This window comes from Phoenix dactylifera, chromosome 18, assembly GCF_009389715.1.
Source record: "Phoenix dactylifera cultivar Barhee BC4 chromosome 18, palm_55x_up_171113_PBpolish2nd_filt_p, whole genome shotgun sequence".
In the NCBI taxonomy this organism is placed as follows: domain Eukaryota; kingdom Viridiplantae; phylum Streptophyta; class Magnoliopsida; order Arecales; family Arecaceae; genus Phoenix; species Phoenix dactylifera.
The window spans coordinates 6,978,156-6,992,973 of NC_052409.1; the positions used below are offsets into that span (position 1 = coordinate 6,978,156).

General features: G+C 36.1%; 1 protein-coding gene, 1 long non-coding RNA gene and 1 pseudogene across 2 annotated transcripts; 2 read left to right on the plus strand and 1 right to left on the minus strand.

Annotated features, from left to right (window-relative positions):
* The first annotated feature begins 203 nt into the window (after positions 1 to 203).
* On the plus strand, positions 204 to 1,664 carry LOC103710716 (annotated as a pseudogene).
* A 3,066-nt stretch (positions 1,665 to 4,730) lies between these two features.
* Positions 4,731 to 7,438, plus strand: LOC120104422. Its single transcript, XR_005506850.1, has 2 exons — positions 4,731 to 5,074; positions 5,188 to 7,438. It is a non-coding gene; the product is annotated as an uncharacterized LOC120104422 (long non-coding RNA).
* On the minus strand, positions 7,419 to 13,663 carry LOC103710717 (Golgi SNAP receptor complex member 1-2-like). Its single transcript, XM_008796593.3, has 6 exons — positions 13,199 to 13,663; positions 11,876 to 12,069; positions 9,626 to 9,715; positions 9,471 to 9,542; positions 7,889 to 8,018; positions 7,419 to 7,810 (listed from the first exon to the last, which is right to left on the minus strand). Exons 1-6 carry the CDS (start codon positions 13,332 to 13,334, stop codon positions 7,713 to 7,715), a joined length of 720 nt encoding a protein of 239 aa, XP_008794815.1. The 5' UTR covers positions 13,335 to 13,663; the 3' UTR covers positions 7,419 to 7,712.
* Positions 13,664 to 14,818: the final 1,155 nt, after the last annotated feature.

Below are 14,818 nucleotides of genomic sequence, written 5' to 3' on the forward strand. Positions count from 1 at the left end.
TTGCTTTCCAGAGCAAATATGACAGGCAATTCACAGCCCAATTTTTTATGTTAAATTTCAATAATTCTCTAATATCTTTTCTGAACATTGAGAACAAGCTGTTCTTAATATTTTTTCTGAATTTTATTGGTACTGTTCCATTTTCTTGCTCAAATTGGTTTGCCTTGTAATTGTAGCTTCTGGATGTGACTAACATATGCAACATGGTAGCTAGTGTTTTATATACTAATTCCTTCTCCAAGTAATGTTGCTATGTTATTGATATTGGCAGATTTCTGCATATGGCATTGCTGTATGATACTTAACAGTCTTGTTTCCCTGAACAGGCAAACATATCGCTTCCGTGTCCACAACGTGGTTCTCTACAAGCTTGAACTTCAGAATCCAAAATCACAACTTGCTTCTGTAGAGACAGAAGAACTTATACTGTGCAGCAGAACTATACCAACTTAGATATCCATGTGGACATCATACTCATTCCTGGTTACAATGGATCAAAATGCCAGCAGTGACTACTACATTGTGCAAGTCCTAGGTTTGTGAATGAGTCACTTTGACGAGAGTTACTGGTGTTGCCATTTTGCACTATTCAAATTCCAAAGGCAAAGCATCTGGGCCTCTTCCAGATGGTCCTAATGATGTCTCCGACAAAATGTGGTCAATGAATCAGGCACAGTCTATCAGGTTTGTGCCACATATTTTGAGTATCCTATACATACACAGAGAAGGACCATTACTTTCCTTTATGGAAACATGATCTTTCCTTCTTTCTATCTATTTTAAATTCGGCTTTTCTGGCTTTATGTTCTGAGCTTGTTTCTTCCCAAGAAGTTTGATACCCTGGCTAGAGAATTTTTTAAAATAACATGTGTTTTTGTTGGTTTTTCTTCAAAGATAAAAAAACTATGTTTTCTGCACTGTCATTTTTTTGCACACGAGCCACATCATGTTTTATAAGTTTAAATAAAAGAATTTGATATTGTATATCTATAGCAAACAACAAAATTATATACGATCTGAGGACTTCCATTGTCTACCTAGATCCTTTTTCTTGGTATATAGCATCCATCATATATTTGTTCAAGAGTGTTCTTTTCTAATTTATCAGGACAAATCTGAGTTCTGGTGCCGCACGCGCCAACCCTCAGGGATCTTTTAAATATGGTTCGATCAATGTGACCGAGGTGTACATGTTAAGAATGAGCCGCCTGTGGTCATTAATGGAAAACGTCGTACTACGCTCAACAGACTCTCATATTCGCCCCCTGATACACCATTGAGTCTTGCTGATACGTATGATAAGAAAGGAATTTATACGCTCGATTTCCCTACTAGGCCACTTGATGGACCGCCTCGAATTGGAGCATCTATAATTAATGCTTCATACAAGGGCTCATGGAAATTATATTTCAGAACAATGATACTAAAGTCCAGACCTACCACATGGACGGATATGCATTTTTTGTTGTTGGGTAAGGACAGCATCTCAGCTTTGCATTTCCAGGGTCAAATGCATGTTTGTATCAGCATATTAACTAGATGTTTCTCCTTGTTAACTACAGAATGGCTTATGGGGAGTGGACTGAGGGATAGCAGAAGCCAGTATTAATAAGTGGGATGCCATTTCTCGCCTGTACCACACAGGTGTCTGCCTGTCACACTAGTCTTCCCATGCTTTATAGAGAAATGATTTGATCTTGGTATTCTTGACAATTATCTTGCACTGGTGAAATTGAATTTGGTGTATTCTTATCTGTTTCTTATCTGTTTTAGTCCTTAATCAATGGATATATATGAGAGAAACCCCTCCCCCCTTCCTTATTCACAACAAAGGCAAAACTAATTTGAATTACTGTTACAATCTGATTTGTGAGTGATGTCTTTTCTTTTCTTTTTCGTTTTTTATTTTATTTTTTAACTCTTTAATGTAACATAAGCAAGAAATTTAATTTAGTTTTTAATTTATTTAGTAACAGTTTAATCAGCAATTGAAATAGCATGATGATACCTGTCTGAGAGTCAGAAGTTGTTCCATTTTCAATGTAAAGCATCTTGCGTATCTTATATGGTGATACCATTTGATTGTTTTAAAAGTAATATCCCAGCAAATCCTGTATTTCATCACTTTTCATCTAAAGCGTTCCACTTCTTTCACTTTCTGGCCTCTGATTTTGCTTTCCAACCTTTGAGGTATTAAGCGCTATTTTGAAGCCATTACCTCTTTATTATATGCATCTTTTTACCTTTTTAAGTTGTAGTTTTAATCATTAAAACCGTGTCACCAGTTTAAATTCTTAAATCTCTAAAAGTCGCTTGTCTTTATTGTTTTTTGAATTATGTATCTATGCACATCATCTGTCAGTCCTTAGGAGTATTCAGTTTCTGAAGTATAGAAAGCAGTGCAGTTCAATTTGGGCTCACCTAGAACAGTGTTTAGAAATTATGGGACTAGTTTGGGAAATCTTAGAATGATGCTACATAAATTGAAATCATATGCATGCATATACATTTATCTATCTTAGAATGATGCCAGATGGATTGAATTCATTATGTATGCATATACATTTATCTTCGCTTATACACATGTATAGACATAATGTTACACTGGCATACGCACACATGCACCCTCACACACACAGAAAGTTTGTGACTGTGCGTGTGAGAGAGAGCAAGAGGTTGAATGGCATCACCAAGGAAGATACCTTACTTTCATCCTAATTCTTGATGGACCTTAAATCCTGGTCAACTGTTGTGAAGTATATGTCTCCACCTTTTCCTTTTATGCCGATAAGTTCTTCTAGTAGTATGCAGTGTAATAAGCTTTGTTGTCAGGATCTCATGATCCATGGCCCAGATTGAAAGTGCCAGAGCAATCTAGATCGGATCCTTGGACCAGGATCATGATGAGAGTGGGATAAAGATTTGGTTCATATGATCCAGATGGTTGATTGTACTAATATTTGGATCATAAGATCTGGATCCAAGTCATCTCTTTACATACTAAAGCTATTAGAATATCCTTTTCTTTAAATCAATCAGTTTCTTTGGGTCCTGCAATGGCTAATTCATCATTGATAAATTTCCAAAGCATCAAATCGGCAATCACCTTCAAATTTTCAACTTTTAAGAGTAAAGAAAAAAGAAGATGTTTAGTTGTTTTGGATCTAAGACCAAGAATTAAAATTTTCTTTTCATATCTTTTTCACCATTTTCAGAAAAATTGGTTACTTCTACCATTCTATGATCTTCTACCTAAGAGGAGAAGTTAGTTCGATAGCTCATGTCTATGTGCGTTGTTCTGGGTCAAATTAAGATATTCTGTGGATTTATGGTGAAATAAAATATTATTATTGATTGTTTAAACATAGTATTTGCCTGTTGGGCATCATTTATGGTTTTTTGGAAGCTGAACTTTTATGCCCTTACATGATGGCTTCTTTCTCCTTATTTGTTCGGATCATAATTTGTTTATGCTTCTTACTTTCTATGTCATTTCAACCCTATTTTTATGTTTAAAAGAAATTGGTAAGAATCTTACATTTTGCGATCTGATGATCTGATCCGATTCAACCCTCTCTACAATTGATGATACAATCCTGAGCTTAACAATATTGGCATCAAAGTGTCCTTTCATGTCTCGAGAGTATCCTGCTGTGTTCACCGAGAGCATACATTTAATTTTCTAGTTTGTTACTGTTCTTGTATTTTGGGATAACTTCAATATCTAAATCAAGTTTATGAGGATTTAGCTAGGAGAAGGAAAATCATTGGCATTTCTCTTTTTTTTGCATATTTTTCTCTTTCCACATTTATAATGTATGTGTTGCTTTTCTGAATGTCTTCAAAAGTGGGAAAGTGCTGGGCACAGGAATTTGAAAAGGCTAATAATTTGGTACAGACTGGGTAAGACTGTCCTCATTTTGTTTCCTTCATCTTTGTTTGTGCTTGAAACACTGAGTAGAATGTTCTTCTGCTGTGCCAGATACTACAACCGATACCGACTGAAACAGGACATCGTTAAGTAATCACTAATGATCAAGCTGGATTGTTATATTTCTACCTGGCTTAGTTCTGCATATAATTTGGCTTAAAGATTTTGTAGTTAACAAAAATCTTTTGTGATTTGCTCTTCTTTTTTTTTTTTGGCAAAGACATGAGCACATTGTCTTGTGGCCAAGTTAGAAAGGTCCCTTATGCGTGGCATGTCCCAGTTTCAATTCATCTTGTGTGTCCATGTGTTATTATGGAATCACCTCCACAGCAGCTGAACACGATCACCCATCCATGCACCTCGCCCACACACGCACCTTTTTTTTTTTTTGATAGATCGGATAGATCATACAATTGTAGTACGAGTATATCCAAGAAAATCAGAAAATAAAAGATGGCATAAGGGGGGGGGGGGGGGGGGGGGGGAGGGAATAGTCTCGTAGCTATCCTAAAGAATACCACCAAAGTGTCAAGCAAAACGAATAAAGGTCATCTCTTTTCCCCCAAAACGAAACCACTAATACTGTGACGGTTTGAAAATGTAGCCTCCAAGTTTTGTAGAAATGTACTGTGTCCTTGTGTTCTGACAAAAGATTTGCTCAGGCTGCATGATATGGTGAGACAGTCCTAATATTTAGCGAAAAAAATCCTACACTTTATTGATTAAAAACAAGTGATGACTGCTGCTTTTTATTCTCATGTCTTGTTTATTGATATTCTTGTTTGATTGTATAAAATACTCTACTCTGCACGTTCATGTTGGCTTTTGCTCCTTTCTTGTTTCAATGATTGGAGATGAAGCCATTCTGAGTTTCTACATCATGTCAAATTCTAGCCCAGCCACAATGTTTACCTGGTAATATTTCTACGGGCTTTGATCTCAGATTTTCCCAGGAGCATGGACTGCTGTCTTGGTGTCACTAGACAATGAGGGCTTTTGGAATGTGCGTGCGGAAAATCTTGATACATGGTACCTTGGACAGGAGGTGTATATAAAGCTTGTCAACCCTGAAACAAGTTTCAAGACCGAGTCGCCTAAACCTGATAATGCCCTTTATTGTGGTGCCCTCAAGAACCTGCAGAAGTATGTTACTGATATCCTTGTTGCCTTTTCTTTCAGACAAGTTCAGCCCCTTTTTTTTCTGTCTGATCACTTGTTCACAATCTGATATTTGCTTCAATTTTAATGATCTTCAGGGATCAGACACCTCATGGCTCAAATGCATCAAATTCATCTCCTTCAATTCTAAATGTTGGAAGCAAGCTGCTCACCTTGATGCTACTCTTAGCTTTGACTGCCATATTTGTGTAGTTGTTTGAGTAGAAAACATCACAATTTTCGCCCCCTTGAGGAAAAAACTTTGACCATAAGATTTCAAATGTGAAAATCTCTTCTTGTCAATAATGGATTTTCTGTGCTCTTGACATGCTTTTAGGTTGCATATCATTTTGTCATCTTCACACTCTTCAGCTTTGACCATTCAGGAAATCAAAATTGTATAACATTTATGAAATGCAACTTAATGAAAGCATTTAAAGGTTCTTTTTGTTTGAGAGATGAGGCTCCAGTATTTCCAGTCCTTACAGGACCACATAGGGATTATTTTCTCAATTATATTTACTCTGCATCTGCTCGATTTTTCATCTCCGTTTTTCATCTCCGCCACCTTTTATATCTTGTTTCGGTACATGAACCCTTCCCATTGAGATGAGTTAGCTATCAACTTCGTTGCTTTATTGTTTTCGCTTTCTGAAACCTGGTAAAAGATTACTGAAAGGTAACAGCAACGTGGGGTTGATATTTCGGAGAACTTATGACAGGAACTATATGCTGTAGTGGTTGTGTGCACCTTAAAGACTACAATCTATGTCATCAGAATTACTCTTTGCTGCAATTTGAAATCTGGAGAACTTGTTTGAGTTGTGGCCATTAAGCTAATCAGATACCTAACGACCAAGTTCCAGGTTGTGGGGATTATGTGGACCTGGCGTCAAACACAGATCAACTAAACAAGAAAGCTAGCCTCGTGCTCAGGTTGGGTCAGGCTAAGAACATACTCGAGCCTAACCGGATCAAAAAGATATTCAGGCAGAACCAGATGCAACCTTAGATTGGATCGGATGGATCGAGATGTTTTATTGTAGACAAAACATGCTCAGCTTGGGCTGGGAGGACTATAATTGTGAAAACATAAGGGTAGATATAGGTTAAAGGAAATGATTCTTCTAATAAAGAAAGTCATATGCCTCTAATAATTTTTTTCTAATATGGAAATGATTCTTCTAACAATTTTGATGATTTTCGGATACCAAAGTATGCTTGGTTGATCATCATATTGCATCCTTTTTTTTCCGAATGCGGTCATCATAGTGCATCTTGCATACACAATTGAAAAATGATCGAATATGCATCGGATATTAGTGTTTCTATGATATGATCCATATATTGTCTTCGTTTCAACAAAGATGATTACAGATTTTGACATCAATCATATGCTAAATTTGGTATCAATGTTTGTTTTAAACTTATATGAACACAAATAGGATATTAGTAATATGGATATAAGTAGAGATACAGACCTGATATAATAAACTCTGTTGTTAGGATCCTTTTCCGGTTTTTTCATCAAATAAAGAAAAAGTTTATGCTTTATGTTTATTAATTTGAATTTAGTATACAAAGATCCCAACTTTCTTTTATTATTTTTAATACAAATAAGCAATCATACAAAGAAAACAAAAAAATTACCATATTCATCTGATCAAATGAATCCTTTGATCCTAATGACTCAGCTAAGTTACCCATTTCAGTCAAAAGGTTGACTTTTAGGGATGCAATCCAAAAATTTAAGGATATCACCATATGATAAAGATATTATATCAAAAATATATTGACGCTGTCACTTACCTTCAGATTTTATGAAAGCTATATGAAACTCATTAGGACTGGAAACACCATAACTATCTTAAAAGAAAAAATAGACCGGAAACAAATTCAGATAGTAATCAAATATTTATGTACCTATAGCCATATATGCTTTACCTTGAAAGGACAAGTATTAATTGGATGGTAAAACTTGTATCCACATCCAAATGTATTAGAAATTGGAAATAAATCCATAAGGATATTAACCAAACCATTTTCACCGTGTTGTGATCCTTAGAAACATTACTAAATCAAGTCTGTTTGCAGCTCATGTAAAGGACATGAGCATTGCACTCTATCGAATCTTTAAGCAGCACAAGAATAAAAGAATTAAACATAATTTATAACTCCTTTGGTCTGCATGCTATCTCTATTTTTCATTTAATACCAATGACACTACAGATGCGAGTTCTATTCCACATCGTGAAAGTCCTACAGTCTTCCCAAGTTATTCCACCTCCTATTCCATAGAATATGGTGATTTCATGATCAAAACACGAAATTTTGTAATGCAAGCTCAATTAAGATCTTCATGATGCAAAAAATCCATTAAAAACTGTACATAAAAGTGAACTGAAAAGAATACCGAAAAAAGAAAAAGCAAGAGCATAATTGTCAACCCCATCTCTGACAAAATTGTATGGATCTAATATTCTCCTTGCATGCGATCCAATATCTGCTGTATTGATTGATATAAAGCAGTACTTGACTGCTGGCTTTTTGACTTCATGCACATTGGAATACCATGAAAACTGGTGCAGCATCTCACTTGCTCTGCTGCCTTTCAGAATATTCATCATTTTGAAAGCCAATAAATAATTAGGAACAAAGTGCAAGCTGCTATGACTGCAGATAGAATAAGTGTGTCCTTGGAGCGCTTCCTTCTAATGGCACCTGCAAGTACAAAAGCAGCAGTAAGGACCGACCATATAATAAGCACAAAAAGAATTTAAGAACAGGATGTCTGAATACCAAGAAGGCCTCGAATTATAGGAAATTTGTCACCCAGCTGCTTGACTTTTCCCTGAACATTCCCAAACAAAGCCCTTTGTGTGCCCAGAACTGATCTTGTGCCTTGTGCTTGACCAATCACCTCATCAATCTAGGTAAAAGTAATTAGTTAGAATACATGAAGTAGTCTGATTAATGCAGGAGAGACTGGTCTAGGGACAAAGTCTATCAGAAAGGATTACAATTGCTCATTCCATACGAAGAGAATCAAAGCAATGCTTTCAATAGATTAAAAAGTTGTTCTTATTGGAAGGTGCAATGAATAGTTTGAGCGCAGAAATTTAGAACAAGAATAGTGGAGGTTATACACATATGCAAAACTATCAGCACATAAGCTTGCGACACATAAAGATCTACAAACAAATTGATAGAATAAAGTTTCTTTAATATCCAAGCTATTAATTATTCCTACAATACCTCAGTTCTGTCAATGTCCAAATAAATAATAATCATGGTGGAAGTCAATCAGGTTTCTGATAGACTTTATCATCAAGCTAGCTGTCACCTTCAACCTTTTTTTTAATTAAAAAAAAGAGTAATTTAATGAAAAACCCACCAAGCAACAAGTGCACATTTAATACAAGAAAAATGGATAATTTGCCCTCAAACTAGTTAGAATTTATCAAATGCAAAATTTAAGATCATGCCCAAAAAGGCACATGAGAAACTAGCCCCAACTCAACACCCTGGCCCCATGAGCCAAGTAATTGGGAATTTCATGGCCACAACCACAGGCCCAGTGGCATTGGGCCACATAACACATCATCTGGGCAATCACATGTTTATACAAGACGCTACTTGAATAATTGCTGATCAGAAACACGAAAATATATTGACTTGTCCTGTACATGCATCAGTATCTTGAAGGGGATGGATGTTTGCGGTTTCTTCTGTCAGAGAGAGCATTGAATTAGGACTCCCATTGGCTTCACACCTGGAGCTAAGAACCTGTTTTGCTCGGCCATGAAACTCTAAGTTCATCTATAGTACAGTCATTTGTATCCCTTAAGAGGGAGACACACTTTTACACATGGTGAACCCCCCAAAAAGATCAAATTGATAATAAAACAGCTAATATCCCAAGCTTGTTCTAAGTTGGAGAAATCCTAATGTCTGATTGTAATTGCTGGACCATGGATGTTAAAACTTTCTCCCCACCAGTTACTTGATAACCCAAAATGGCATCAACCTTGTTCACTTTAAATAGGGATGGAAGATTCTCTAACACTATCGATTGTTTTGGATCCAGGTCCGGTTGATCCAAAAATTGATCATCTGATTTATGTGACACTGTGAGCTTCAATTATAACAAAAAACCAACACTGTCAAAATGGAAAGACATCTAAACTAAAACATTCAAACTTCAAAAGATTTACTTGGAATACCAGAAAACAAATAATATGGAATTAATATATCGATAAATCTATTTTATAATAATTGTACAGCTACAATAACAAAAGAAAATGCTGTTCTTTGAGTAGAGTGTACAACTAACATCTGTTTCATCCTAAAGATTTATACAATTTACATCAAAAAGACATACCTGATTTATGCTTCCATGAATTGAAGCTCTCTCCCTCAACAAATGTACTCCGGGTGACATGCTGCCAGATGCCTGTTTGAAGTCACTAAGGTTAATCAAATATCACATTAGAATTAACTATAAAACAAATAACACAAATCACAACTGTTGCTCACCTTTGATTCACTGATATCACTTTTAACAGAGTTGAGAAGCTCAGCATGCTCCATCATGGAATTTAAGTTTCCCTTTGTTCTTCTAAATTCCTAAGCAGATGATTCCAACAGTAGAAATTACATCGGGTTGCCACTAAAGCACTATATATTCCTTTGAAAAATGATCAAACAAACACATAAAATCTAAAAAATAGTGGAACAGACATCTCTGTCTGTCACCCATTTACTAAATTTTGTTGTTGATATGGTAGTACCAGAATTGAATTGCAGCACTGCTTTAGTCTCCAAAATGAAGCAGCAAGTTGATTACATCAAGGTTTGGGTCAAAAAAACCCAAACTTGAACTCGACTTGTTTATTAAATAGGTCAAGATTTGAAACCTAAACCTGTTATGTTTAATAAGCAGGTAATCTGACTCAACCTGCTTAACCTATTTAATAAACAGGTCATACCGAGTTAGGTCCAACTTGTTATTAGAGTCATCTAGCCTTCCCTAAACTATATGGTGCTGGCTTTATGAATTCACATAAACCAAGATTCTTATTTTGAGCTAACTTTGATGTTCTCCTACTTCTTTTGCAGTGGAGACCTGAATGCCAAGTATGACTCGTAATAATCTATCCTCCGGGGAATACGACGATTCGTTCGCTGTCTGAGGCGTTAATTTACCTACTAAAATATCACCTGTTTCTACCCAAGATCCCAGCATAACGATTCCATTTCTGTCTAAATTTCGGAGTAAATGAGTCTCGAGATGCGGTATTTCCTTAGTAATTCTTTCAGGGCCCTGGCTTGTCACATGAGTCTGAATTTCATATTTCCGGATGTGAAAAGAAGTATAGGTCTTCCCTCCTCTTCCCACATCCTTTAACAAATTAATGTAACCCCTCCTTACCAGGTCCTCCTCCAACCTTTGTGTAAATTCTAATATTATCTCAGTTGACTCTCCATTACTTTGCCAATTTGTGCAACTCGTACAAACTAACATTACCCCTCTTTAAGGGAGCCAATTCCAATCTTTATTGTAGATTCCAATATTATCTTAGCTGACTCTCCATTTCTTTGTCCGAGTTTGTGCAACTCATACAACTCCTCTAATATATTCATTTCTCATACCATCTTTCTAGTTTTACCACACATTCATCTCAAAATTCTCATTTATGTTACATTAAACTTTTATCTTTGGAGCCCTTTTATTACTCAACACTATGAGCCATGTAGCATTGCAAGCCTTACTGTTGTTCTATAAGATTTTCTTTTAAATTGACAAGGTATTCATTGATCATATGATAAACATTGATCACTTAAAATCATAGAAGCACCTTTCCATTTCATCCAACAAGCTCTAACTCTATGACACATATCTTAGGCCATTGCTTTGTGCATAAGATCATAAATAATAAAATTGAACAGTATATTATATCATTTGCCCATCCATCTTACCAGAACCTCATCTTCATTTCTATTTGTCGCTAAAATTGTATTTTCTATATTCTATGTTGCTGATTTTTTACGCCTTTATCCTCTAAGGCTTTCTTTGAATTATCCAATTTAGCATCAGATAGTGTTCTTTTCTTATCAATCAACATTTCATTATCTACAAAAAAAGATACTAGGGCGGTATATCTTCTTGATTATCAGCAATAAGTACACTTATAATCGCATAAAAGACATGGGTTTCACATCATAAAAAGATAATTGAAATATCCAATTTCTAAGACTAGCACCTATATGAGTATCCTACAAATATAACAAGAGACATAAGATGTAAATACTATCCAATGCAGTGAAATTTATTAAAATGAAATAAAAATGAACATTGTAAATAGGTCCTTCTACAACAAAAAATTATATACAGTAGGCTACTACAATGAACATTGGTAGAAATGGGGCATTCTAATAAAAAGGGATTGACATGTGCAATAACTAGATTCTGTTTATGTATTTATGTGTGTTTGTGCACCTGGGCACCCATGTGTGCATGCACATGCATGCAAACACACATGCAGATATATATTTGCAGGGAGCAAATACTTGCCAAACTTTGATGGGAGGTTTTCATAAGGTTGATCCATTGAGGTCTGGTAGCAAAAGATTCCCAAATTTCAATAGGTCATGCCTTGATCCTATTGATGACACCAGAAGATGGTATAAGGCTTGTTGATTAAAGTAAAATTAGTGCTGACTGCTTAAGGTAATCTGACAAAGCAGATTAAACAAGCAACCAAGTTAAAGTGAAAGAATTCTCACCTGTGTGAATTCATGAAGTATGTCTCTGTGCCTTGCAAGCTTTTGGGTTACAGAAGTGGTAGGTGCTGCCGACGGAGCACATCGACTCATTCCATCATTAACATCCAGTAGCTTCTCTAGTAAAGACTGGATTTCTATTTCCATAGACTTCCATGATCTGCTAGATACAACAGGTGAACTATTGTCTGCATAACCTGAAACATTAAATGGTTTCTGAATAAGAAGATTGCCTTAACCGAATGTCCCTGGAAATTTATATCTGCAAGCATTACCAACCAATCATCACATCAGTACGATGGCATTTATCATACAAAAAGAAAAAGAAAAAGAAAAAGAAAAGGAAAGAAAGTTCTTGTTAGCTTACAACCTAGTATTGGTCAGAAAAAATAACGTGAAGTTAAAACACTTATTCGAACAAAATCATTTATCATCTTGAAATTTTAGAAACTTAAACTTGAAAGAATCATCCCAGAAGCACGTGACTCCATTATGAGATTAAGCACTGCTCAGATAAGTTAGACTTGTTTTGGTGCCTGTTCAAGACAAGCATGGAAACAAGACCCTGCTGACAATTCTAGCTATAAACTGAACAATGGAGACCTCTCTGAGACTATTTAGAAAATATGTATGGGTATTCATTGTAGATTTCATCGTAACATAAAATCAAAGTTGTATGCAGCACCGAAGGGAGACATCTAACCTTATTGCTGGAAGTTTACATCTAACACAAATACGACGAGTTCACTGCTGCAATAAGTAGAAGAAAAGAAGAAAGAGCAGTAAGAGACCTAAAACAACAAAACAACTACTAACAGCAGCTTACATCATTTTCTCTCACACTATTAACAATAACAAATAAAACCAGACTTAATCGTTGTTAGAATGAATATAAGCAAACTTATTTTACTTCACTAGGCCTCTACCTATCTCTCCACATCTCCACTTTGCTCTATAGGAAAGTTATATTAAATATTCCTTAACTGAGAAACTATTAAATTGCATCTTCATATTACCAAAACATCAGCATTAGACTTGGCCAAAATCATTGGAGGCTGCAACAGTAAAATTGGATAAAACTCCAGATTAGCTCAGTTGTTTCCCCATGGTTCAAGACAAAGACCACATTACCGGTCCTAAAGACTTCGATCAATGGATTACCAAAGAACAACAACAAAATTCTATTGTGTCATCGATGCCCCATCGATTTGATTATGTTTTGTTGATCCCGTTGGAGATCCATCCCAGACGCAGAGGATTTTGATTATTTTTAGATCAGATCTGAAAGAATTCAGGAGAGGGAAGAGGAGATCGAAGTTAAGATACCGGAAGAGTGAGTGAATCGGGCGCCTAGCTTGGCGTAGGAGGAGAGCCTGACGTCGAGATCCCCTTCGATCTTTCTCGCCTCTTTGCGAAGCTCCTCCCACCCCGATTCCTGGAGGTCCAAACTCGAATCCCCCATCCCCTTCTTCTCTCCCCCTCCTCCTCCTCCTCCTCCTCCTCTTCTTCTTGTCTCCTTCTTAGTCTTCCACTTCTTCTCCTAGTGGCGGCGATCGCGAGGAATTGGATTCGAACCCAGCGGCAGCGGCGGCAGTACCTCTGATCGTCGCGGCAGCCTGAGATTTCGTGGTGGGTGAGATTTGTGGAGCTTTCTTTTCTTTTTTTTATTTTTTGTGAAGGTTTTTATACTGGAAGGAGGAAATATTTCTTTTCTTTCTTTCTAAGTTAGCAGAAGGCTAAGAAAAGTTTCTCTACAGAAAAAATGGAGAAATTTCAACGGGTGCTCGAGTTAGCGTGCGATGCTAAAGATTACTGGTTATCCGAATTTTGGCGTTTTATAAGAAGAGATATGCTTGAGATTAACGTTTCGGGTTGTTAAGTGGGTCTTTAGAGGGACCGAAAAATAATTTTTTTTTTTTTTTTTTTAACAAATGAACAAGTCCTACAGTTATCAAGACGTGTCGCGCCATAAAAGAAAGGGACCACCCACTTGTACAGGACATCAGACAGCTACTGAGGGACGGTGACACTTCTCAGGTTGTGCATATATTTTGAAAGACGAACAGAGCACTGATTGGATCGCCTCCTATACTGCTCATCATTCTGGTGATATTCTATGAACTCGCTCTGCACTTGTTTCGCTATCTTTGTGCAGCATTTTGTCTAGTGACTCAGATGGCAGTGCTCATGCAAGACTAGTATGAATTGCCGATGTAACTAAAAAAAAAAAAAAAAGGAACCACGACAGTTGGATCGCGCAAGACTAGCTTTTCAAGATATATGCAGCGGATGAATGGAAGGAAGGAGTTTGGATTGTTTTGAGAGTTGGGAAAAAAAAAAAAAACGATTAGTCCCAAATGAGATATATCTATTTATCTATCATTTGATTCGAATTAGGAGCAGATTTGAAAAAAATCTACAAAAAAGAAAATATCATTGATCCATGGATTTGCTTATCCATGGTAAGGGATATGACTTGATCTACTATTGCCCAATTTCATAAAATTTATGCTCGTTGGATGCTTATGAATCAAATGCCGCCTTATGTAGTTTCTTCCTTTAAGTCTTGGATAATCCAAAGGGGGTCATGTGACAGTGAAAGGTACAAATTCTGTTATCAATCTTATTTCAGCATAATTTATGACGCGCCCTAGTATCTTCCTCTAATTTGGTGATGCTTGACCAATTTTCTTTCTCTAATGAAATCTTTAATTAGTAAATTTTATGTTAGGGGTACCAAAACGATGATGCGCATTCCTGGCCTGCATCACCATCTCTATCCAATAATCATACGATAACAATATTACCGTGATTATAATAATGTCATGATATTCTAATAATTTTTGTTATACTCATTCTTATACGATAAAATAATAATTAATGTAATATCATATTGCAATATAATAATATTATGTACAATTATAATAAGAGAATGTAATAAAAATA

What these genes read in the sequence shown, in the direction of transcription:
- LOC103710717 (XM_008796593.3), bottom strand. Translation starts at nt 13,334, where the DNA reads ATGGGGGATTCGAGTTTGGACCTCCAGGAATCGGGGTGGGAGGAGCTT. An exon ending in CCGATTCACTCACTCTTCCG is followed by an intron (nt 12,070 to 13,198) that starts GTATCTTAACTT and finishes TTAATGTTTCAG; the next exon opens with GTTATGCAGACAATAGTTCA. An exon ending in TACTTCATGAATTCACACAG is followed by an intron (nt 9,716 to 11,875) that starts GTGAGAATTCTT and finishes TCATCTGCTTAG; the next exon opens with GAATTTAGAAGAACAAAGGG.